The sequence below is a fragment of the Pongo pygmaeus genome, chromosome 10 (assembly GCF_028885625.2).
Source record: "Pongo pygmaeus isolate AG05252 chromosome 10, NHGRI_mPonPyg2-v2.0_pri, whole genome shotgun sequence".
NCBI classification, from domain to species: Eukaryota; Metazoa; Chordata; class Mammalia; order Primates; family Hominidae; genus Pongo; species Pongo pygmaeus.
Window position 1 is genome coordinate 274,983 of NC_072383.2, and position 26,218 is coordinate 301,200.

General features: G+C 44.7%; 1 protein-coding gene across 4 annotated transcripts in view; it reads right to left on the bottom strand.

Moving 5' to 3' along the window:
• SLC6A13 (solute carrier family 6 member 13) overlaps window positions 1–26,218 on the bottom strand; it is a 59,561-nt gene that overhangs the window by 19,868 nt on the left and 13,475 nt on the right. Inside the window, exons 1-4 of one of the 4 annotated variants that reach the window (XM_054442599.2) lie at window positions 17,103–17,154; window positions 14,162–14,368; window positions 3,465–3,599; window positions 2,404–2,544 (exon numbers count right to left, since the gene is read on the bottom strand). In XM_054442599.2, the coding sequence (XP_054298574.1) occupies window positions 2,404–2,544; window positions 3,465–3,599; window positions 14,162–14,363 (478 nt within the window). In that variant the 5' untranslated portion in view covers window positions 14,364–14,368; window positions 17,103–17,154. Of the gene's footprint in view, window positions 1–2,403; window positions 2,545–3,464; window positions 3,600–12,672; window positions 12,775–14,161; window positions 14,369–17,102; window positions 17,155–26,218 lie in introns of those variants that run through there. The other 3 variants (XM_054442604.2, XM_054442598.2, XM_054442600.2) reach the window with 3 other exon arrangements.

Here is a 26,218-nt window from a genome sequence, read left to right on the forward strand (position 1 = left end):
GCACAATCTCAGCTCACTGCAACCTCCACCTCCCAAGCTCAAGCAATCCTCCTGTCTCAGCCTCCCAGGTAGCTAGGGCCATGGGTGTGCACCACCGACCCTGGTAAATTTTTTGTATTTTCAGTAGAGATGGGGTTTCACCATCTTGCCCGGGCTGGTCTCGAACTCCTGAGCTGAGGCGATCCACTGGCTTCGGCCTCCCAAAGTGCTGGGATTACAGGTGTGAGCCACCGCCCCCAGACTAATTATAATAAAACAGACGTTTAAACCTTGATTCATTCGATCAATATTTTTGAGTGCTTATGATGGAGCCAGCACTGTGCTAGGCACAGAAGCTGTGGCGATAAAGACACCTTTTCTGCCCTCACGATCTTGATGACTAGTGGGAAAACCAAGTCAACCAACAGACGAAAAGTGAGGGAAGGGCAGCAGCAGGGCCGGGGCCAGTGCAGGTGCCACCAGGCACAGTTAACAAGAACCTAATGCAATCGCCGGTGCAGGTGCTGCCAGACACAGTTAACAAGAGCCTAATGCAATCTTGGGGTGTCGGAGGAGGTACCCCCAAGGTTTACTTTCCCTTTGAACAATAACGGTGGAATGGAGGTGGTGGCAGTGATGCACAAAGACGTGCCTGGAAGGGGAGCATCAAGTGCAAGATGAGAGAGGTAAAGGAGAGGTGGTGACACAGACAGGAGTCAGGTAATGAAGGTGTAAAGAATATCAGGCTAACCGTTCAAAAATGCTTTTCCGGGCAAGTAAAGGATTCAAACTCCAGTTCAGAACTGAGTAACTTATCTGAGCAAGAAAGAATTGGGCCAGGCACAGTGGCTCACGCCTGTAATCCCAGCACTTTGGGAGGCCAAGGCAGGTGGATCACAAGGTCAGGAGTTCAAGACCAGCCTGGCCAAAATGGTGAAACCCTGTCTCTACTAAAAATACAAAAATTAGCCGGGCATGTTGGCAGGCGCCTGTAATCCCAGCTACTCGGGAGTCTGAAGCAGAGAATTGCTTGAACCTGTGGGGTGGAGGTTGCAGTGAGCCGAGATCACGCCACTGCACTCCAGCCTGGGTGACTGAGACTCCATCTCAAAAAAATAAAAATAAAAAAGATAAAAAAGAAAGAATTAATCATGGTTAGCCCACTTCAAAGGGCTAGGGCCTTGTTGACTGGCACTGGAAGATACTTGGACAAGGAGAGAGGGATGTGCCAAGAATCCAAGCAGAACAGTGTCCACAGTGCTCTCCAGCCATGCCGTCCAATAGGGCAGCCACGAGCCACCTGTGGCTGTTTAAGTTAACATTCAACGCAAATGTTAAAGTTCTGTTCCTCAGACCACTTGCCACATTTCAGGTGCTCAATAACCACACATAGGAGTCACTCCAAACCTACACTGGTTCAGTGGGACTGCCCGTCAAAGGTAAATAAATAAATAATCACATGTAGCTGGTATTAATAGCTACCATATTGGATAGTGCAAAGAACATTGTCATCATTACAGACAGTTCTTTTGGACAGCATTGCCCTAGATATTTTTGTTGTTGTTGTTACTTTCTATACATTAGACTCAGTAGTTCTATTGCCATGGGTGGCTCAGGTAGTTGTATAAGCACAAGAGAAATTGCAGATATGCAGCACATAGCAACATTTCAGTCAACAGTGGATCACCCGTATGGCAGTGTTCCCATTTGATTATAAAATACGGCATCTTTACTGTACCTTTTCTATGTTTCACTATGTTTAGATACACAAATACTTACCATTGTGCTACAAGTGCCTACAGTGTTCAGCACAGTATCATAGCACACGGCCCAGGTGTGTGATAGGCTGTGCCATGTAGATGTGTGCACTCTGTGATGTTCATCCAAGGACGAAATTGCCAACAATGCATTTCTCAGAGTGTACCCCTGTCATTAAGTGACACGTCACTGTAACTGCTGTTATAAATCACAGCGGACCCTTGAACAACATGGATCTGAACTGTGCGGGTCCACTTATACATGGATTTTCTCCCACCTCTGCCACCCCTGACAAGCAAGTCCAGATGAATTGCAAGTTTGAAAGACCTAAAACGTATCAGAAAGAAGATACGAGAAACAAATGAATGAACAAAACATATATCCATATATCAAACTAACCATATTTCAAATTGATTTAAGCAAATGGCTAAACAACATAAAAGTGGTCAGTTCTCATTGAATATGTTAATTTTTTCTTTAAAAAGTTCCTGACATTTTGCCTGTGACGCTGGTGAATTCTTGATCTTATTATTGACATAAGCTCTCCATGGTCAACTTGGGTGATTTCTGGTGTGTCCGTGTTAAGCTGGGATATAGGGACAATCCCACTTCCAGTTAATATGGCAGAACAAGAGGAGGAAGTGGACCCTTGGGTGAGGACCATACCTGTGTTCCACTCGTGGTGGCAGCCGCCCCAGGGCAGGTCGATGGTGAAGCTGCTGAAGAGGTAGAAAAGGGCCCAGGCCAACACAATGATGTAGTAGACGTTGAGGAGGATGACGATCATCTGGGAGGCATAGCCAATGCCTGTGGGGAAACTGCAGAATTGGGCTAGGAACACTGGACAGTGGTGGCGTGCACCTGTAATTTCAGCTATGCGGGACGCTGAGGTGAGAGGATTGTCTGAGGCTGGGAGTTCAATTTACCATTGAGGGAAACTGCTATTTTTGTAACTCCCTGTGGATCTATAATTATTTCAAAATAAAAACGTAAAGAAAATCCTATATATGGAGAAATAATGAAATTAAATACTGTAAACTTTAAATACTTGTGTCAAGATAGAACTTTTTTTTTTTTTTTTTTTTTTTTTTGAGATGGAGTTTTGCTCTTGTCACCCAGGCTGGAGTGCAGTGGTGCAATCTCCGCCTCCCAGGTTCAAGAGATTCTCCTGCCTCAGCCTCCTGAGTAGCTAGGATTACAGGTGCCCACCACTACACCTGGCTAATTTTTTGTATTTTTTGTATTTTTGTATTTTAGTTTCGCCATGTTGGCCAGGCTGGTCTCGAACTCCTGACCTCAGGTGATCCACCTGCCTTGGCCCCCCAAGTGCTGGGATTACACGCATGGGCCACCACGCCCGGCCAAGATAGAACTATTAATGAAATAATTTTTTCTCATTTAAAGTTCTCTTTTAAAATGTTTATAATTGATTTAAATATGTCTTAAAATACAACAACATTGTTATGTATTTAAAACATATAGCTAAAGTAGCTTTGCACTCTACTTACTTAACCTAAAGCCTCTGCCCCATCCTCACTGCTGTTTCTCGCCTATTCTCTGATAGATCAGCTGACTAGCTCAGTATGCAGCCCACAAACCAAGGGTTTAGCATAGAGACTTGGGGTCTTATCTTAACCTCAGAACTGCTACTAATCACTCAAGTCATTCCAAACAAGGTTTATAACCACTAATGAAGACGCTTTGGAATCAGGTACAGAGCTACTCACCCTCAAAGATGGGGCAGATCTTCCTCCAGGCTGTGACGCCTCCCTGGCTAGTGTACTGGCCTAGTGCTGTCTCCAGAAGGAAGACAGGAATGCCACAGGTAAAGAGGAAGACGAGGTAGGGGATGAAGAAGGCACCTGTGGTTAGAAAACAGGCTGTTCATTTCCTGGGACTATTCTCCGGTCTGCATTCACCTCCTCCCATTACCAACCCATACTACCAGTCAGAATCTCAGAGGCAGAGAACATGCGAAACTGCAGGAGACAGCTGTCTAGATGTTTGGAACATAGCAGAGATTAAGAGTCACCCCATTATCTAAGATCTACACAGCCTCTTGCCTTTTTTCACTGCAGTTTCAGTCTATACCTATTAAAGTTTGTTCCCCACTGAACAATTACTGCTTAACACATAACTTGTGGCAATAACAAGGAGCTTATTAAATAATGGATGTCTAGGAGCATTGGCACAGCCCACAATCTATAATTCTTTTCAAAGAAAGCATTGCTCTTAATGTCAGGTAGTCTTTTAGTAGGCTGAAATCAGATGCCCTTTCAGTCATTGTTATGGTTTGAATATATCCCCTAAAGTTCGTGTGTTGGAAACTTAATTCCCTATACAACAGTGTTGGGACGTGGAGCCTAATAAGATGTAAGTCATGAGGGCTCTGCCCTCATGAATGGATTAATGTTATTACTGTGAGAATGTGTTTGTTATAAAAGTGAGTTTGGGCCAAGCACGGTGGCTCACGCCTGTAATCCCAGCATTTTGGGAGGCTGAGGTGGGAGGATCGCTTGAGCCCAGGACTTCAAGACCAGCCTGGGCAACATGGGAAAACTGTCTCTAAAAGAAATACAAAAAATTATCTAGGCATGGCTGTGTGTGCCTGTAATCCTAGCTACTCGGGAGGCTGAGGTGGGAGGATTGATTAAACCTGGGAGTTCGAGGCTGCAGTGAGCTGATTGTGCCACTGCCCTCCCTCCAACCTGGGTGACAGAGCAAGACCCTGTCCAAAAAAAAAAAAAAAAAGTGTATTTGGCTCTCTGTCTTTTGCATGAATATTCTCTTGCCTTTCTTCCTTCTGCCATGGGATGACACAAAGAAGAAGGCCCTCACCAGACGTGGACTCCTTGCCCTGGACTTCCCAACCTCCAAAACTATAATAAATAAATATCTGTTCCTATAAATTACCCATCTCAGGTGTTCTGTTGTAGCAACACAAAATGAACTAAGCTAGTAATCTGTCTTCTTCTGTTTTTATAAGCATTGGCGGAGACAAGCCTACTGATGCCAGATATACTGGTATTTTCTCTACCATAGACCTGTCACTGCTGGCAAAGTGGACAGGACAGTTCATAGGACATAGAGTACCAGAGAAGAGAGAACTTCACAGACAGGAAAATCTGCTTATCTGCAGAGGGTCCCCCTCAAGCTTTCAACTGAGTACTAGTCAGTGCATATGTGTGAGAAAACCGAGGTGAGGGAAAGAACCATTCAAAATGATTAAAAATAATGGTGCTCACATACTGCCAGAGTAAATAATCTCAAGATTCACCAGGCATTAGGCAGAGTATGCAGAAGGGCATTTCCTCAGTAATGGGGAATAATTATCCCTAGACTGAGCACACTTCTAGTCCTACCTAACAAATCTTAAAAGCAAGACATAAAAAGAGCAAGTAACTTCACTGGTCCCAGAACAGAGCTCAAGAATATTTACAGAAATACGAAATTGGCCAGGCGCAGTGGCTCACGTCTGTAATCCCAGCACTTTGGGAGGCTGAGGCGGACAGATCACAAGGTCAGGAGTTCAAGACCAGCCTGGCCAACATAGTGAAACCCTGTCTCTACTAAAAATACAAAAATTAGCCTGGCATGGTGGCACGCACCTGTAGCTCCAGCTACTTGGGAGGCTGAGGCAGAAGAATCGCTTGAACCCGGGAGGCAGAGGTTGCAGTGAGCCAAGATCGTGCCACTGCACTCCAGCCTGGGCAACAGAGTGGGACTCCATCTCAAAAAAAAAAAAAAAAAAAGGCAGGGTGTGGTGGCTTACGCCTGTAATCCCAGCACTCTGGGAGGCCGGGGCAGGCGGATCACGAGGTCAAGAGATCGAGACCATCCTGGCCAACATGGTGACACCCCATCTCTAGTAAAAATACAAAAATTGGCCGGGCGCGGTGGCTCAAGCCTGTAATCCCAGCACTTCGGGAGGCCGAGGCAGGCGGATCACGTGGTCAGGAGATCGAGACCATCCTGGCTAACACGGTGAAACCCCATCTCTACTAAAAATACAAAAAAATTAGCCGGGTGTGGTGGCGGGTGCCTGTAGTCCCAGCTACTTGGGCGGCTGAGGAAGGAGAATGGCATGAACCCAGGAGGCAGAGGTTGCAGTGAGCCGAGATCGTGCCACTGCACTCCAGCCTGGGTGACAGGGCAAGACTCTGTCTCAAAAAAAAAAAAAAAAAAACCTTTGAAAAAGAAGAACTGAAGTTGTAGGCTTAATTTCACCTGGTATTTCTATTATCCTCAAGCACAGTACTGAAGACAGTGTGGTACTGGTGTCAAAATAAACAGATCAATGGAACAGAGTAGAATTCATCAACAGACCCACATATATACAAATAACTCATTTTTGATGAAGGTATAAAGGCAATTCATTGGAAATAGGATAGTCTTTTCAACAAATGGTGCTGGCATAAGTGAATACCTATACAACCCCCCAGAAATGAATTTCAACCCATACCTTCACTGCGTACAAAAATTAACCCAAAATGAAACATAGACCTAAATGTCAAACCTAAAACTATAAATCTTCTAGAAGAAAATATGAGGCCTTGGGTTAGGCAAAGATCTCTTTATATGACATCAAAAGTATGGTTTGTAAAATAACTAATTGATAAACCAGATCTCATCAAAATTTAAAATGCCTTCTCTTCAAAAGACACTGTTAGAAAAAGGAAAAACAGTCCAGGTGCAGTGGCTCATGCCTGTAATCCCAGCACTTTGGGAGGCCAAGGCTGGAGGATCGCTTGAGCCCAGGAGTTTGAGATCAGCCTAGGCAACATAGTGAGACCTTGTCTCCACAAAAAAAAAAAAAAAAAAAAGTTTTTAATTTTCCGGGCATGGTGGCACAAGCCTATAGTCGCAGCTACTTTTGGGAGGCTGTGGTGGGAAGATCATTTAAGCTCAGAAGGTCAAGGATGCAGTGAGCCGTGACTGCACCATTGCACTTCGGCCTGGGTGACAAAGTGAGATCCCATCTCAAAAAAAGAAAAGGAAAATTACAAAACACAGACTGAAAAAAAAAGTATTTGTAAAATGCATTTCTGATAAAGGACTTGTGTGTTAGAATATATGAAGACACCTCAATAACAAAGGATAAACTACTGATACGTGAAAACTATAAATGAAACTCTAAATAATTATGCTGAATCATAATTATCAACATACCATATGATTCCATTTATATAATATTCTAAGAAATGCAAATAAGGTATGGTGGTATCACAATTATAATTATCAACACACTGTATGATTCCATCTATATAATATTCTAAGAAAAGCAAACTAGTTTAGTTTGTATTTAGCATAATTATTGATTGCACTGGGATGCGATGGCAGGAGTGAAGTTGGGAGGAAGGAATTAGAAGGAGACAGGAGAAACTGTTTTGGAAGTGATGGACATGTTTACTATCTCAATTGTGGCAGCGGTTTCATGCGTATATACATATGTCAAATTTATCAAATTGTGCACTTTAAATATGTGTGGTTTATTGTAAGTTAATGAGGAACCCAGTTCTCCAGTTCTTCACCTTCCACTTCCCAAGGTTGTAATCTACACATCCATAATTCAGGCACTAAGGGGGACTTGATTATGAGGACAAAGAAGGAAAGGTAGCAAACAGTTCAGCCTAAGAAGTCCATAAATCAATCCAAGGTTTGCTGAGCAGGAAGGAAAACAGGAAAGATAGAACCCAGCAGCTGACAGGAACAGTCACTGTGGAGAGCCCAGTCCAGAAAGAAACAGCTATGGGCCCAGCCCCTTCCCATATTCATGCTGCCTGCTCTTTCTCTATAAACCAAGCCAATGCTTAACTCCGGGCCCCGTGGTCAGCTGCTCCCACCTCCTTTCTCTGCCTCGTTGAGCACCTTGGCACCCTGCCAAGAGGGACAAAGTCCACACCTGCAAGGAGGGGCTACAGGCCCTAGAAGTGTGAGAGGGGTGGGGGTGGGAGGGAGCCAAGCGGGGCCAGGTACAGACTGAGGAGTCCTGAAGGGCATTCCGCCTCTTCCCCTCCGCAGGCACCACCATCAAAAGATGAAGTTAGTCCTGGGGATGGGGGGTGGAGTTCACAGTTACCTGCACCCCCATATCATCCATACTAGTCTCCTCAAAAATTCTAACATGTGCTGGCATTTTCTCCGTGAGATGGGAGAGACCACATCCCCATCCCAGAAAGGAATCACTCTCTTGGCCCCCGTTCTCAAAAGGAGCACGCTCTGTGGTGTCACTTGTAATGTTCCAGCCAATTTCTCACGGCATAAACTGACGATCTTCCATTTGAGCAACAGAAGAGCGAGGAGCTTCCATGAGGAGTTACGTGCTGTCCTCGGCATGAGCCTGACCAACAGTGGTCCCTGAGTCATTAACTACACTTGGTAACACACTGTCACGCACTGCTAAATTAACCATTACTTTTATATGAACACACGAACAGGGCTTCTTATTTCTCTTTATTCTCTGCTATCTATAAACAACATAGGGCTAATGGTTTTCCTTGCTGCCAAGGGAATCCTCTTTGTGTGGGCATCCCCGTGCACCTTCTTTACAGGCTGGAGCTGAAGGATCTTCCCCCTCCAGGCCCTTCTGAGAGGTCCTGATGTGTGCCTCCTGTCGTGGCCTCACATGGAGACTCCAGTCCCAAGTTAATTCTGGGTGTTGAGCAACTCGGTCTGCCAGCAGCCAGGGTCCAGGCAGTTGGAGAGGTCTCAGCTGAAGGCCCATGTTCTGAAGCACCCAGGACCTAGGTATGGGAAGACTGAGGCTCTGAAGAGGAGTTGGAGGGGACAGGGAGGAAGTCCTCACAAAAGACGGTCTCCAGCTGGTGTCCTGAAACTAGTGGAAAACTTAAAGTTTCTTGGCATGTGTAACTTTTGCCCCGAGTGAAATTTCAGCAACCTGGACTTAGAAATTAAGTGAAAATGTTGGCAGACGGTTTTTTCATCTGGGCTGAGATAGGCAGGAAGGTGATTTAAATTCCCCGCTGGCTACGGACAGTCCTATGACCAGAACCCTCTCCCGCTACCTTCTTCCCACATCACGCCTCCTGTGTTATCCTGCATCTCCTCGTCCCATGACTGGAACTTTAACTGGGCAGGCCCTAGTAGAAAATCATATTTGCTTTTCCTCCTGGCAGCTGAGGGTGGAGGGCTGGAGGAATAGTTCAAACGTGCAGCTTCTTCAGCCGCCGCGCCAGCTCAGGGCTCCACCCCCGAGGCGTCTGGCCACTGGCACACTGTCACTGCTATGCAGGGACTCACGTGCCTCCTTCCGCTCAGAAGGGAAATACACAAGGAAGGGGTGGATTTTACCTACTCCCACATTTTGCCCCGATAACCCACATTTACTATTTCCAATTCTTTTCTCCCATCTCCTCCATTATCTTAAATCCATTTCAGTCAGTCATTGCCCCCAGCCCTCCACTGTAACCACTCTTATCAAGGTCATCAATGACTTCCCAGCTGCTAAAACCAACAATCAATTTCCTTTCCTCATTTTCTTAACCTATCTGCAGCCTTTGCTGCAGTTAATCTCTCCCTCCTCCCTGATAGAATTTCTTCACTTGACTTTCCAAAACAATTCATTCTCTTGGTTTTCATCCTGCTTTACCAGTTTCTCATTTTCTCTCTCCTCTGCTGGTTTCCCATCTTCTCCCAGACGCACTAAAGGTCCTTACTTTCTTTTCTTATACCACCAAAATGTTAATGATCCCCAAATACACACCTCCAGCCAGATCTCTCTCACAAACCCCAAACTCACATTCTATTGCCCAGTTGCCATTTCCATGTGGACATCTAATAGATACCTCAACTCAACTTTCCCAAAATTCACCCCCTTACTTTCCCTTCAAAACCTGCTCCTCTGGGGCTAGGCACAGTGGCTTATGCCTGTAATCCCAGCACTTCAGGAGGCCGAGGTAGGCAGATCACTTGAGGCCAGGAGTTTGAGACCAGCCTGGCCAACATGGCGATACTCCATCTCTATTAAAAACAACAACAACAACAACAAAAAAGCAAAACCTTGTTCCCTTCATGGCCTTCCACATCTCAGTGAATGGCAGCTCCTTCCTTCCAGTCACTCAGGTGAAAACCCTTGGATTGCTTAGATGGGTGCTAGCAGCGGAGGGGATGAGAAGTGGTCGGGTCCTGCACATGTCGTCAGGGGGGGCTCTAGTCACAGGCATTCGGGTGCTGAGTTACTCGCTCTGCCAGCAACCAGGGTCCAGGGAGCTGGAGAGGTCCTGAAGCTCCCAGGACCTGGGTGTTTGGGTAGAGTCAAGAGTTATGAGACGTGGAGAGAATTAAGGATGACTCCAACATTTTTGCCTTATAACTGGTCAGCTTCTGCCCTCACTCCCCTGTACTCAGTTCTCAACATAGCAGCTAGAGAGATTATTTTAAAATGTAAGATCACTGGCCGGGCGCAATGGCTCACGCCTGTAATCCCAGCACTTTGGGAGGCCAAGATGGGCAGATCACCTGAAGTCTAGAGTTCGAGACCAGCCTGGCCAACATGGCAAAACCTCATCTCAACTAAAAATACAGAAATTGGCTGGGCGTGGTGGCGCGCGCCTGTAGTCCCAGCTACTGGGGAGGCTGAGGCGGAAGAATCACTTGAACCCAGTAGGTAGAGGTTGCAGTGAGCTGAGATCATGCCACTGCATTCCAGCCTGGGTGACAGAGCGAGACTCCATCTCGGGGGAGTGGAAATAATGTAAGATTACTGCTGCCCAAAACCCTGCCCTGCATCTGAATGTCACTAGAGCAAAAGCTGAAGTCTGAGAGTGGCCAATCTGACATACCTGATCTGTCCCTCTCCTTGTCCCCAGCCCATTTACTTCCCTGACCTTACCTTCTATTCACTTGCCCAGCTCCAGGCTTGAGTCCTCCTCAAACAAGCCAGCCAGACTCTTGCTTTGTTTCACCCTTTGTTTCCTCTGCCTAGAGGAAAGCACTTTCACCCAACCCCATAATATCCGCATGGCCAATCCTCTCACTCCGGGCAAGCCTTTGCTCACATGCTGTCAGTGACCACCCTTTTAAAAATTGCCACCACCCACACCCACACTCCTGATCCCCTTTACCCAGCTCTCCTTGTTCTTTTCCTGTAGCACTCATTAATTCTGGAATGCTATCTAATTTACTCATTTATCCCATTTATTGTGTAGTGTCTGTCTCCCTCCTCTAGAATGTATGCCCTATGAGGACAGGGAATTGGTCCGTTTTGTTTATAGATGTATCCCAACCACCTAGAACAGTTCCTGGCTTATGCTACGTGCTCAGTAAGTATTTGCTGGTGAATGACACAGGCTCAGGGCTTGGCTGAGTATGCGCCAAGGCAATGGACAGATACTGGAAATTATAAAGCCATTAGGATGAAGCAGGTGCCTGGGGGTGGATCAGCTGCAGGTCCTGGACAGCAGGGAGATTATTTACATAGGAGACGGTGGAGGCGGGCATCCCTCTCACTCACCTCCCTAAAAGCATCCCTGTTGCTTCCGATTTCAGATGGGCTTCTTTGTATCACTTTCTCAGCTTCTCTGCCTTTTGACCACAGTTTTCAGCTGTTTGCCTTGTGTTCTATCATAGCCCTGCCTCAGCCCTTTCCCTGCTCTGGAGCTCATTTCAAATTAGATCTACCAAATGTTGAAACCAAAGAAGATGTCACTTATATTTTTAGTTTGGAACCAAAATTGTGCTTTGAGGACTTCTTCATCCCTGAGCTTCTCACTAAACAAATACTACTACGAATCAAATTCCTTGATTGCCCTCCCCTCTCCGCCAAGCACAAGAGTGGCTACTTGGAGCTGTGAATTTAAAGAAAGGGCCCAGGAGCAGGCCAGTCGGGTACATTACGAAGGATGGCACAGCCTGGAGTATCCCAGCATCCTCTCCAGGGCTTGCTCAGAACACTCTTCCCATGCCCAGGAGCCAAGGCCCCAGTCTGAGAATGGTGAGTTCAAATAAAAGCACTAAACCAGGAGGAAAGGGGTCCGACCAATCTACAGGGTCTCCATTCTCCCCAGCCTCCTTCCCACATCAGCAGCAAAGGGTCCTTTCAGGAAGAGGCAGCAGTCTCTTCTTTCGCAAAGAGACAGGAGGATGACAAGATGAAGTTTAAGGGCCCATTCTCTGTAGGAGTTTGCTTTGCCTGGGAGGTGAGAGGAGTTAACTGATGACAGAAAGGTTAAACTGCTGAGAAGACCAAAAAAAAAAAAAAAAAAAAAACAGAAAAATAGGCAGGTCCAGGTTCCTCTACTGACCACACACATCCTTGATCAGCCCGCTTACCTTGGCAAAGGAGCCATTTCACTAACCCAGCCAGTGGCCCTGGGTGACTCATGCCCTCTGGAGCAAACCTGGGCCCCTGCCTGGAGCTCCCTAGTCCCTCAGAACACTCCCCTCCAGCTGCTGTCATCCATCAGCAAACAGGGAAGAGGAGTGCTCAGGCCCTGTGCTTGATAAGGGAAGAAGTTATGGGTAGGTAGTGTAAGGGTTAAACAAAGAGAACTTGACTGGATGGCAGGACTCCCATGTCAGGACTCTCCACCAGAATCAGCGTGCTGGAAGGCAGGCTCTACCCAGGGAGAAGGAGACCACAGCCGCCGCCCTGCTGCCTCCACCTCCCCACACAGGACCCACGTGAATGACCAAGGGCTGTGGGTACTCTTTTCCCACACAAGACACAGTCAACACGTTCCCAGGCCCACACAGACTCCCCACACAGCCCTGGGACCCAAACATTGCCAGACAAAGGACCGGGGAGAGTCCCTCATTCCCCGCGTTCCAGTCACTGCTCCCCTCCACTTTCCCCTATCAGCCCAGTGGTTTGCATTAGACCTGGAAGGCAATCTCTCCCACTTCTTCATGCCATTCCTGCTAATTCCCAGGCCAACCTTTACCCAATTCCAGAGAGGCTTGAGGAAAGCTGCTCACCTCCTAATCTCTCTGCCATGTGAGGAGCTAAGCTGGTTACCAGGTTCCAGACCCAGAGTCCCAATGCCAGATTAGTCCCCAAGCCTCCAGCTTTCACCCTGGGCCAGCTCCGTCTCTCCTGATTCTCCAAGGGGAGGGTACTCAGGCCTAAATTCCTAAACAAGCACGTGGAGCATTCGGCACTAGGTAAAAAGTGGGTAGAACTTCCCTCTTCCCTCACAGTGCAAACTGAGCAAAGTCCTATGATTTCAGGCCACTGGCCAGAAATTCCTAGGAAGAAGGGACACATCAGCCCATTTTCATCCCTCTGGAAACATACAAGTTAACCTCCAACCCAGGGACAATCCCCAGTTGCCACAGACCTGGGAACCAGACTCCATGGGCCCAGGGCATCTCTCGTGTTCTCCCCCAGTTCCCACACCTCCCCTCTGTATTGAATGCTTTCTCTAAAATCATTGTGAGACTCAAGCTGGATGTGTTCGGCAGCTCTTACTCACCTGCAAAAGGATAGACGTTGCTTTAAAGGACCTCAAATCCTGTAGCCCATGAATTTATCACTCCTCTCATCATTTTCCCTGGTGACCTACCTCTGTATTCCACATTCCTCCAGGCCCGGCTGCAGTCTCACTACAAAATCAGACCTGGGAGCCCCAATCCTACAAGCTTTACCCATAAGCAAGGAGATATTCCTAACCCACTGGTCACCCAGAACCCTCCAGTACTTGGGAAATCACTCTGGGGCTTCCCACAGAGATACAAAATTCCCTGAATGTGGGTCAGTGGTTGCAAAATTTCTGTCACTGCTGTGGGGATAGCAGAGTTACCCCAGGGGGCTGAAAGAGAGGGGAATGAGAAGCCAATGATGATACAGTAAAGAGCTGGAGGTCATGCTCCCCCTACAACATGCACACATTTGTGCTGCAAAATTTTTAAAAAGAGAGCCTATACTAGAAGGGGTTGGGTAATGGATGGCTTAGGGAACCTCACCGTGCCAGCAGAGTAGGAAAAAGACACAAGGCCAAGGCTGGGGAATCTTAAGACCACAGAACAGTTTGGTATCAACATCATCATCAACAAAGCTACTATTTATTAAGTTCTTTACACACATTGTCTCTAATCCTTACAATGACCTTGAAAGGCAGGCATTATTATCTCAATTTGCAGGAGCGGCAATTGATGCTCTGAAAGCTTAAGTAACTTGTCCAAGATCACAGAGTGTAAGTAGCAGAGCCAGAATCCAAACTCTCATCCACCTGGTTCCAGCTTGTGCTCATATTTCTACGACGCCACATTATAATAGAAAGAGCCCTGGGATAGTCAGGTAACCTTTCTAGGTCTTAGTCTCTTACAGAGTGTCCTTAATGACCTCTAAGCGTCCTCCTACCTCCAGAATTCTATACATCTATGGGACTCCCCAGAAGGGCCGTAAGTGCAGGAGATAGAAGTATCCTCCTTCCAGGAGTGGGTGGGGTGGCACAAGGGCTCTCACCTCCCCCATTTTTGTAGCAGAGATAGGGAAACCTCCAGACGTTGCCTAAGCCAATGATCTCCCCAGCCACTGACAGCACAAACTCCATCTTGTTGTTCCAGTGCCCCCGCTCCAGGGTGCCATCTTCCTCCTTCTTTTCCATGACTGGATACACTGGTTTTGTCTCTCCATTACTGGTTGTGCCTGAGACCCTGCTATCCATCCCACCTGGAAAACAAGTGGGATGCTCTGTTACTGTTGGGAACCCCAGAAGGAAACCCCTCCTCCTCCTGCTTTTACCAACAAATCCATAAGGGAATGAATGCCCTGGAAGAGGTGAATTTCTATTCCCTTCCCTGTAGACCATGTCCTCCTTAGCAGTTCTCATTGGTAGAAGCTGGGTGACAGCTACTGAAAATATATATTCCTTTCCTGTTTCAGGAAGAAAGTGTTGGTACTGATGGACAGCCTTTGCTTCCACTATAAAGCCCTCTTGGGTTGAGGATTGTAGACATGGAGGAGTTCAAGGACCGCTGTGCTGTCTAAATTCTCCCTGCTGCCCTACAGTCAGCCTCATCGGGATTAGCATGTGCTTCAGTCTCTTTACTCTGTATGCTGGGACACGTTGAAAGGATGGGATTTTACATGTCCTCAAAGCCACCAATTTCCCTTGCAGGAATTTTCGCTAAGGAAATAATTGTGATTGTGAGTGAAAGGTGTAGCATTAGGATATTTATTGTTCATAACAGTGAAAAATCAGAAAGTACATAAATTGTCAAAAATGGTAGATATGTTGATAAATTATGGCACATTCATATAATGGACTACTATATATAATCATTAAAACCTGTGTTACAGAAACAAGTATATTGGCACAAAAGGATGCTCACAATTTATAGTAAAAAACAGTACATACAATATGATCATGCTTGACAAATATTTTATAAAGTATTTATAGGCGTTGAAAGATTAGGATGGCCACCAAAATGTTTTTCTTTCAGCAGTTGGGTTATAGGAACATTTCCTTATCTATATTTTCTACAATTACATCAAAAAATGTGTTTTACTTTTGTAATATAAAAATAAAAGCCAGTTTAAAAAAAATCCTGTCAAAGGATTGGGAGAGGTTGAGTGGGACCAGGAATTGTGAATAAGATGAGGTGGTCTAAGTACTCCTTCTATGTCTCTCTGAAATCAGCGTAAGGGAGAGATTTACTACGCGCTCTTTTTCTTTTTTGGTGATGACAAATTAGGAGTCTGTGACAGTAGAGAAGATGACATAAATAAAAAGCCACAGTTTTAACCATTCACTGTCAGAAATGGCCCATTCCAGACCACTGTTGGGATTGAGGATGACTGGATGTGGCCCACATTTAGTTAGCAACTACTATAGACTAGGCACTTCACATACATGCTTTTCATTTAATTCTCACAACAACCCTGAGATGTAAGCATTATTACCCCCACTTTATAAATAAGGAAGTTGCAGCTCAGAGAGGTTAAATAATGTGACTGCTGCTGCCATGTAGCTACTAACTTGCACAGCCAGGACTTAAACCCACTCTGCCCCTGCTCTTTCAGTTCCATCCCTTTGATTACATTGGTTGCCTAGGTTCACTGGCGCGTCTACTAAAAGCATCTTCTAATGACTCTGCCTTGATTTTGCAGAGTGGCCTCTTTTCTGGAGAAGGAGGCAGATGGACTTTTTTCTAAGCCTCAAGCAAAGTTCATGTTAACAGACTTTCTCAGCAGTAACCTCTTCTGGCCACAGACTCTCCTTTGGCTCTGACCCAGAAAATTAGAAAGTCAGCGAACAGGCCAGGCGCGATGGCTCACGCCTGTAATCCCAGCACTTGGGAGGCTGAGGCGGGTGGATCACCTGAGGTCAGGAGTTTGAGACCAGCCTGGCCAACATGGTGACACCCCGTCTCTACGAAAAGTACAAAAATTAGCCGGGCATGGTGGCAGGCACCTGTAATCCTAGCTACTTAGGAGGCTGAGGCAGGAGAATCACTTGAAACCAGGAGGCGGAGGTTGTAGTGAGCTGAGATCACGCCACTGCACTCCAGCCTGGGCAACAAAGCGAGACTCCGTCTCAAAAAAAAAAAAAAAAAAAAAAAGTCAGGGAACAGCAGGCATCTATGTTTATCTGATAAATTAAGGAATGAGCTCCTTTCTACAAAGGAGAAACTCAAGTAACTGGTCCCAAGAGGGCTCCTCAGTCCTTTTGGGAAGGTTGTCTAAGGTACTGACTGTGCTGGCCTCCCCTCCCTTTATCAGCTGATGGATCTCTCCCAGTGATGGAAAGCCTTCCCTTCTCCACCCTCCCAGACCCTAGGAGAAACATTAGCCCTTTCCTGGCTCCCTTAGCCTCATTAGAGCTGCTTCTCAGAGGTAGCGTGTTGTGTCTGAAAGGCCATGAGCTATAGAGTCAGATGAGGCCAAGTTCATACATTAGTTTTTTCTCATACCAATGTCTGACTTCAGAGAAGTTAATGAATGACTCTGAGCCTTAGTTTGTTCATCTGTAAAAGTGGGGATGATAGATAGGATATACTTAGCTATAAGAATTAAATGAGGAAATATACATATGTATACACACTTAATAGAATAACAGGTACTCAAATTTTTGTTTTCTTTCAGTCCTGTCAAAGAGTTGATCATTGTTCTCTTTTCTCAGAGAAGAAAGACTTTGTTTTCTTGGAGTTAAATCCAGTTGTCTTTCCTCTCAATCTAGGGCTCTCTCTTTCCAAATCACATTGTCACTTAAGTCAACAGCCACCCAAGTTTCAGAAAGTCAAGAGAATAGCATATAATCTTTGCATTTGCACACATACATGTCAGAAGCATATTTTCTAGGCGAGGGTAAGAAAAAAGTCCTTTGGTTTTAAGTCCCATGGATCCCACCAACCTGCAGTCTGAGACGCAGAAATAGAAAAAAAGAGAAGAAAACATTTCGAACCTTAGTGAAGCTGCTGCCAGAGGTCCAGTCAGGGGAGAAGAATTATCTAAGGGGGAAGGAGAAGGTGCTGGCTATTTAAAGTGTGGTTCCAAAACGCCTCTGTGGCACTTGAAATTCTAAACTTGGCCCAGCCCACATTCCACCCTTGTGCCTCCCCCTCCCCTTTTCTCCCCTCCCCTCGGCCACTGGACAACCCACACATGAGTGATTTCACAGTCTGGGGAGTGTGCACGCCCTGGCAGGTCGGGCCAGTTGCTGGTAAGCTTAAGAAGCGTGGTCTCCTCCCCGGAGCTCCTGTGTGCTTCCCACCTGGTGAGCTCAGGGTCTCTCTGGAGGGATCCTGCCTCCCACCCCTGTCTCCAACACAAGTGCTCCTGTAAATCCATCAAGAACAGGTATTCCTTTGGTCAGGTGCTGTGTAGATTAATTTAAAAATACATTTATCTTACCGTTTCACAGCTTGCAATGTGGAATGGACGATGATTTAGAACAAAGATACACAGATGCAGAATTCTGAGATGTCAGAAAAACTTCCCAAACATACACAGACATTTATACACATATAGAAAAAGTCCGAAAAAATCTTCGCTAAACGGTTAATAGTAGTTACATTTGTAGAGTGGAACTCAGATCAGGAGATGGCAGTAACGGAGATTTTTTCCCCACTTTTTCAATATTGTTTGGATTTTTTAATATGCTAGAATTTTAAAATATTTTTTAAATCAATAGAGAAAAGGAAGTGCCAAAGTTTAAAATAAAGCGAAGCCCTAAAGCTGTTATAAGTGAAGGAGCAGGCGGTGAGCGCGAGGCCGAGGTCATCCAGGGAGCTTCGTTTCTCTGCAGGAACAGCCTACAGAGGCGGCTGTGAGAGTAGTTCCTTCAGCCTGGAGTCTAGGACAGGGCAGAGTCCCACCTCAGCCATGTGCTGAAGCACAGTACATGTAGTGGAAACCTGCTCAGACTTTGACACCGGAGAGTGTGGGGTCTGAGTCCTACATACGTCACTGTCCAGCTTGAGATTTCAGGAGATGATGACTAACTGTAAATGGCAGCTGTTATTCATCCTTAAGGGATTATTCACAGTGAGCAGTGAGCCCGGAAGTCTTCTTGAAGGAGACAGGACTGAGAGACCCCTGAGCTAAGCTGGGCTCTGGCTCATGAGAATGAGTTAGGTAGGGGATGGGGCAATGAGTGAGTGAGGTGATAGAGACATCTTGCGATGACAGAGAGGTGTGGAAAGAAAGACGGATCGAAGGGTCTAAGGTAGTTTCCGTTTCCTTGATCCCTCATCTAACTCAAGGGCATGGGGTAGGGGCAGGGAAACACTGCATGGTAATACCTGGAGAGCTTCCCAGAAGCTTCTTGGAAATTATTATTCTTATGTTTCAGCTGCCCCTGTTCCTCTCCCCTTTCAAGCTTTCATCTGTTAGATTGAGCTCTGTAAAGCAATAAACCAAAAGCGTCCTGAGACAGCCTACAAACTCATGTAAAAAAAGACCATCTTCAAAGCAGTGTTATTGACTTCCATTTTTACTTATCATTGAGTGGTACTTACTAATGGCCTACTATGCATTATAAACTTTGGCATTTATAATCTAAAATTACCAGATAACTGTTGTTTTCTCAGATACCATTCAGCCTTTGGCAATGTTGCACAGCCCCTTCTGTGTCCTCACATATGCAAACGGTTGCAATTTCCAGTTTCCAGGAAAGACCGTCAGTGATAAGGACATCATCAGGCTTATCCTGAGTTGGTTGTGAGTTGCTGCTCTTGTATTAAGGAATGTTGGCTTTACTTACCAACTCTTTTGTTTTTACATAACTGCTGCCATGTTACATGTTGACTCTTATTTTATTCCTCTCCAAATCTTTGTTATCCCCAATTTCTTTTTCCTCTATAAAGTGGGAATGGCTATGGTAGGTTTTTTGTCCTGCTTAGGTTGACAAAAGTTAAAGAAAAAAAAAAAAAGCTTGAGAACCACTGGTAGATAAATGTTGGTGACAGTCCCTCACTTCTTGTCTGGGGTTCCACACAAAACAGGCATGACTAGCCTTGCATCTACCTCACGTTGCCATCATCCTTTGGTCTGCTGGGTGCAAAGTCAAGAAACCTGAAAACAGGTAACACCAGAATCCGTATTCAGGAATTCTTACTCAAGAGGCTGCATGTTTTAAGACTCACTAGAGATTGTCACTGAGGATAACTGAAGGCTGTGCTTCCCACAACAGGATTGTATAAAACAAAGTGAACCACGCAAAAAGCAGGCCTAGGAGGTCCTGGTTTGTACCAAGTTCATCCCAGGTATGTTTAAATGACAGTATGCCATGATACGCTCTCCCAAAAATTGTTTGACTACTAGGAGTGGAATAAGAACGAATAAAATTTTTTTCTAGTTTGACATTTCACAGAAACAAATTTTAAAAGCAGCATGATTTGTTTCAAGAAAGAACATTTCTGAGTAACATCAAGGTGGCAAAGGAAGTGGTGGGTTCTCCTCGGGAGACCTTTAAATTAAGAGATATAGTTCTGTTTAACCACAAGAGTCAGAAACCTGTTGACTTTTTGGATCCCTTTTCAAATATCACACTGAAAGAAAATAAAAGAGCAAGTAGAACAGACTAAACAACAAATTATGGCTTTTGCTATAACTGAAATAATTTGAACAACAAAATGAATGATAGTATTGGATTGTAGCCCAAAGAACAAAGTTCACTAATAAGTTCATGCTGATACAAATAACCAACAAGTTAATAAGTGGGACAAAAGGACCAGTCTTCCTTACAGTTGAATTCCAATTAATACATATAGAAGGATGCCGAACATGGTGGCATGCACCTGTAATCTCAGTTACTCAAGGAGGCTGAGGTGGGAGAATTACTTAAGCTCAGGAGTTTGAGGCAACACAGCAAGACCCCATCTCAAAGAAAAAGAAGTCTTAATAAATGTAGAAGGAAAGAGAAAAATAGAAAATCACCATTAGACAAACACCACTATAATAATTGTTGCAGACAAGATCTACCAATGAATGCTAAAATTAGTGGGTGAAAGTTCCAGAAGGAACAGAATTTTTACAATTCCAAAGTGTCTCCCCCAAGATATTTATTAACTACAAAGGGAAAAATAGTAATTTTGAAGTAGATAAGCCAGGCAGAAACCACCTTAACCAAATGACCAAGGTCAACATCACCAGTAATAAGACAGTAATAAGACATCAATCTCTCTCTATATCATGAACCACGGATATGATGTACTAAGAGCAACACAACATTTCTGTGGTATTCTTGCCAAAAATGCGGTTCAATCACAAGAAACATAAGACAAACCCAAAGTGAGGGGCATTTGACAAAATTACCGATCACTACTCTTCAAAAGTGTCACGAATGACAAGACAGACAAGACAAGAAAGACTGAGCAAGTGTTTCAGGCTGCAGGAGACTAAGGGAAAATCACAACTAAATGCAATGTGGGGTCCTGAATGGGATCCTAGATAGGATCCTGGAATAGAAAAGGACATGAATGTAAAAACTGGTGAAAGTTAAATAAGGTCTTTAGTTTAATAGTACTCTGCCAATGTTAATTTCCTCGTTCTAACAATTGTACTATGGTAGTGAAAGATGCTAACATTAGGGGAAGCTGAGTGAAAGATGGAAACTCTCTGTACTATTTTAGCAATTTTTCTGTAAGTCTAAAATCAGCTTAAAGTTTTGTTGTTGTTGTTGTTGTTGTTGTTTAAGATTTTTGTTTACACTCTATTACGGTCCAAGTACTTGACCCTGCTGTGAAAAGCTCTGGGATGTTACGTGCAGAAACCAGAGGTGTCACTGAAAACTGCGAAGCGTTTTCTGTTTGATCCCAGATGGGATAATTCACCTAAATTCTATAAACTCCAATTTGTTTTCTTGTTTCTTGTTTGTTTGTTTGTTTTGAGATGAGGGTCTCACTCTATTGCCCAAGCTGGAATGCAGTGGCACAATCATAGGTCACTGCAGCCTCAACCTCCCAGGCTCAAAGGATCCACCCAACCCAGTCTCCCCAGTAGCTGGGACTACAGGTTTGCACCATCATGCCCAGCTAATTGTTTTTTAATCTTTTATAGAGATAGGGTCTTGCTATGTTGCCCAGGCTGGTCTTAAACTCCTAGCCTCAAGCAATCCCGCCTCAGCCTCCCAAAGCACTGGGATTACAGGCGTAAGCCACCATGCCAGACCCAAGATCTGAAAGAAACAAGACTTATGACAAAGAATGTTAAGAACGTCAACCATTACCATTAGTAACGTTTGTTGTGCATTTCAAATGTGCCAGGAATGGTGCTAAGTGCTATACAGGCACCATCTCATTTATCCTCAGAACAAACCTATGACACAAGAATTACTGACATGACCATTTTAAAGATAGGAAAATAAAGGCTTAGAGATAATTAAATTACTTGCTAGGCCACATAACTAGTAAATGGTAGACCCAGGATTTGAACTCAGGTTTGTAGAATTCTAAAGTTCATTATTTACTTATAGCTACCATGCTATCTATACTTTAAGTCTAGAGGGGGAGGAAAAAAGACAGGAAAAACACTAAAAAAGCACAACTCTAGTACTGTTTATTTTGGCTATTGCTGGCCTGTGGAATTAAACATAACTTTCTTAGGAAAGAGGTGAATAATGAAAATGACAAGAAAAATGTTGCTTTCACTGAAAATCTCATCAGACCTGAAGAATACTTTAAAAATCTAATCAGAAGGCTCTCTTCCTATCCCAGTGTGTTCCACAGTTCTCTCCTACTACTCTGACCTCCCTATTAAGGAAAATCATACCTTTTGTCTTTAACTCTAGAAAAGTAATTGCAGTTATTTCCCAATTTTATCCCGTTTCCTCCAATCCCTGTTCCCCTGATTTCTTGTCTGACTCTCAGAGTACATAGAGTTTGCAACACTTATGTAACTAGTCTCAGTGGGAAGCCCTTGGCTGATGAACAGTTAGTGAGCAGGGGTTCTGAGTGAATGGAGACACCCTGACACTATGGAGCTGTGGTGAGGGATTAGGGCAGAGTGACATTTAAAAAGAGCAACTTCAATCGCTGGACAGTCTTTTATCCTAAACATTTTTAAACACTACTGCAGGGTGTTGTTTGTGATGAGAAAAATATATTGATGCACGGATCACGCAGCTGACTGATGTGGAATGCAAAGTGTGGCCGGAATCTCATCTCTCACGTCTCAGCCCAGAGAAAGAGAGGGGACCCAGAAGGGAAACATGATTGTTTTCCCATGACTGGGAAACATGACAGCTCTCATCTGTCCTGGTTTCCCTAAACAAGAAAAAACAGACACGGCCTACTCAAACTGTGCTGTGTCAATGCCCGTGAGCCAAAGACCACGAGGAACACACAAGTTGGGTTCATTACTCATGGCAACAAGGGAGAGTGCACACAATGTAAACTGTGAGGTGTCTCAGTCAGAGGGTGTCACTGAGGACTTGTTATTGGATGAATTTCTGTTAGGTGATTTTGAGGAGGCTTCAGGAAGCAGGGCTTTGCTTTGGATTGGATGCTGTGAGGAAGGATGAGTAATTTTATAATTGGGTTTCTTAATGCATTTTGTCTAGAAAGCAGGAGAATGAAGTGAAGTGAAAAGCTGTGATTGGTAAGGAAGGAGCAGTCACTTGTGTTAGCCGGCAAAAGATGTTCAATCATTTGTGTGGTTTGGACAATGTTTACGTTGTTGTCTTTATTCAGACATCATTACAGGGTGATCTTATTTGTGTCTGGATCTACCATGATCACAGAGTGGCCTTGCCTGACATTGACATGTGAGAACGAACCCCAGGGCAGCTCCTAGCAATACAAACCCTAATTGATAGTGTCCGTCCAATTTCCAGCTGTCAGGGGCTTCTTTTCTCTTTCTCAGCCATAACAGCCACATAAACTCGGAGGAGTGAACTGACGTACAGCAAGTGGTGACTGCAGTGGGAGGAAGGCACCTATACCTGTTCTCAAGGCCTTGGCCACGGGTTTTCACCCCCTCTTCCCTACATTCTCCTCCTTCACATTAAGCCCAATCCCAACTTTCCCTGCCCTTGTTATATCTTATCCATATTCCCTCCATTAAAAAAATATATTTTTTTCCTAGCATAGTTTGACATCATTGGGCAATTTTCCTCCCAATTATTCCATAAGATTAAAATTTTAAATTTTCTGAATCAGAAATCAATGCTGGCTACCCCGGGAAACATTAAATAAATTACTGATGTTTAACGCCCACTCCTAAAGAGAAGATTCTGATTTAATTGTTCTGAGGTGAAACTTGAACATTGAGATTTTTTAAAAAGCTCTCTGGATGTCTCTAATAGGCAGCTAAATTTGAAAAGCTCTGTAGCCTAATTGCTGCTGTTAGCTAATTTCTTAGTCTATCCTCAGGGAAGATGTACTACAGCTGGTCTTATATCTGAAACTCCTTTTCAAAGACACTCTCAGCCTTCTCTTCTCCAAGATAAATAATCTGAAAACCTTTTATCTTTCCTAAGAGTTCTTCCTTCTCATCCCCACCCACTGTTTTCATTGCTCTCCGTTGGAAGCTCTCCAGGTTCTGAACATCCCTGTCAAGTACTGGTGTCCAAAGCTCCCTCACGGCCCCTTTCCACTGCCTGCCTGCTGGCTGCTAGTGCTGCTTGCTTCCACAGCTCTGTAGTGTCAACTGAACCCTTGGTTTCCACCAATGGAGAAATTCAGCAACAGAGAGAGATCTACCTACATGTCAGACTAACAGGCAGAAGAAGCCTAAAGGTCCTACAGCCTGACTGTTGGACCAGGGTGGACTTCCATAGAGTTCTGCTAGGTGGACAATGGAGAAGGAAAACGAAAGAAGGGGCATAAATGGAGAATGAGTTAGAGCAAAGTTCAGTGTGATGAAAAAAAATGTACCTGGGAAGCAGACCTCCAAAATTCTAGTCCTGGATATGACCCGAATCAGCCACATAATCTTCGGCAATCCATTTTGCCTTTCTAAGACTCTGTTTTTCATGCATAAAACAAGAGAGTAAGACTGGGTCATCCCCAGGCTTCACTTCAGCTCTGGGTCTTCCACAGCTGATCTCAGGCTTGGAAAGAAAGAGACTGCTGGTCTGATCATCCCTCTTGTAACTGCTCTGGCCACAGTTATTTCTATCCAGCAACTCGAGTTATTCCAAGAGTTGTTACATTCCCAATTCCAACAGCCAATGACTATAGCCCAGACTAGCACCTCTAGTCTCTAAACCTCTTGAAGACAGTAGAGTGCCATCTGCCCCTTGAATATAGATAAAAGCCTAGGAGTGCTTAGCTCACTCGGCAGATACTTTAAACATTTCCTCAATCTCCAGGAATCAGATTTCCAAACAATAATGACCAGAATAATCGATATTCACTTTTCTTTTTTTTTTTTTTTGAGACGAAGTTTCGCTCTTTGTTGCCCAGGCTGGAGTGCAGTGGCATGATCTTAGCTCACTGCAACGTCTGCCTCCCAGGTTCAAATGATTCTCCTGTCTCAGCTTCCCAAGTAGCTGGCATCACAGGCGCCCGCCACCACGCCCGACGAATTTTTGTATTTTGTACTAAATTTTGTACTAAATTTTGTATTTTTAGTAGAGGTTTCACCATGTTGGCCAGGCTGGTCTCGAACTCCTGACCTCGTGATCCACACACCTCGGCCTCCCAAAGTGTTGGGATTATAGGTGTGAGCCACCGCGCCTGGCTGATATTTACTTTTCATCAACAATCATACCTACCAAAACTTAGCACCACGTAAAGTCATCCAGATTAGCAGTCATGGCACGTACTAGGCACCTTCATATACATTCTCTCATTTAGTCTGTATTGACAAGCCAGAAAGACTGGCATTATCCCTATTTTATAGGTAAGAAATTGAGCTTCACAGAGAGGAAAATTAAACTGCCCAAGATTCCAAAGCTACAAAGTGACACACTTAGGATTTGGATGTCTGTCTGCCCCGGCTCCTTCTGCTCCACTCAAACAGATTTACCCCGCAGTTAATTCAACGTAAGCTTCGGGACCCCCTTGCATGGGTGCCTTCCAATCCCCTGTACCTAGTTTTGAATTCTTAATTTTTTGCCATTTTCCGTAAAGAGGACCCTCCGCAAACTGTCTAAGCTTCAAGACCTACAAAATCTAGATCCGCCCCTGAACTCAGCTTTCCATGTAAACAGAAACACTACCATCTTGTTTAGTAATTTCAGTGGGAGGGTATTTTTCAAACATGAATTCAAGAGGAATCCTTGCCGGCTTTCTGCTCTGGGAACCCATGCTGGTTCTTTGAAGAAATGGTAGAGGATGGCTTTGCCTTGAGCCATGCGGCCATGGGTCCACTCACTATTCCGTCTTCCCGCGTACTCTGTGCCCATGGTTCTCTTCTCCCACACCGGGCTGTGGATTTCCCCTCTCCCTCACGACAGGCCTTCCTGAGTCTGGCTTTAGCCTGTAGCATGCCCTTCCATGCTGGTTTTCATAGATCACTTTATTCTGTACTCAGTCTTTGGTAATGACTCTGTTCTACCCCTCCTGCTGCTTCTTTTGGTTTGCACTTTGGACCGGAGCCTGCTGCTGCTTTGGGATTGAGCCTCAGCTGCTTTCTGTAGCCAAAAAAGCAGTGCTGTTGTTCACTTGGAGAGGAGTGACTTGAAAAGGGGGGAAGAAAGGGGATTGCTGTCTACTTCAATTTTTGTTAGGTAGGCTCTAATATCGAAATTCACATTTCATTCCAGCTTCTTCTATAACGTCTCATATTTACCCATCAAAATATTCTAACACTATTTATTATCTACTATTCCTTCCCTGTATCTTGACCTTAGTTATCAGATCTCTCTTTAGATTTTATATGTATACAATTTCCCTCTTTTGTCCCCTCTTTGCAAACCAGAGAGGGTGCAGATACAACTTTGGAAAAACACAGTTTAGCAAAGAAATAGCTTGGGAACTGAGGCTTTCAGGTGAACTCAGCACACCATTTCTTTCTCGCTGTGTCCTGTCCACTTGTCGTCTCCTAGAGCTTTAATACCTCCCACTGCAACCGTCTGACAAATGAGGAAAACCTTCGCTCAGTCACAATTTATCATACAATGGTAACTTACTT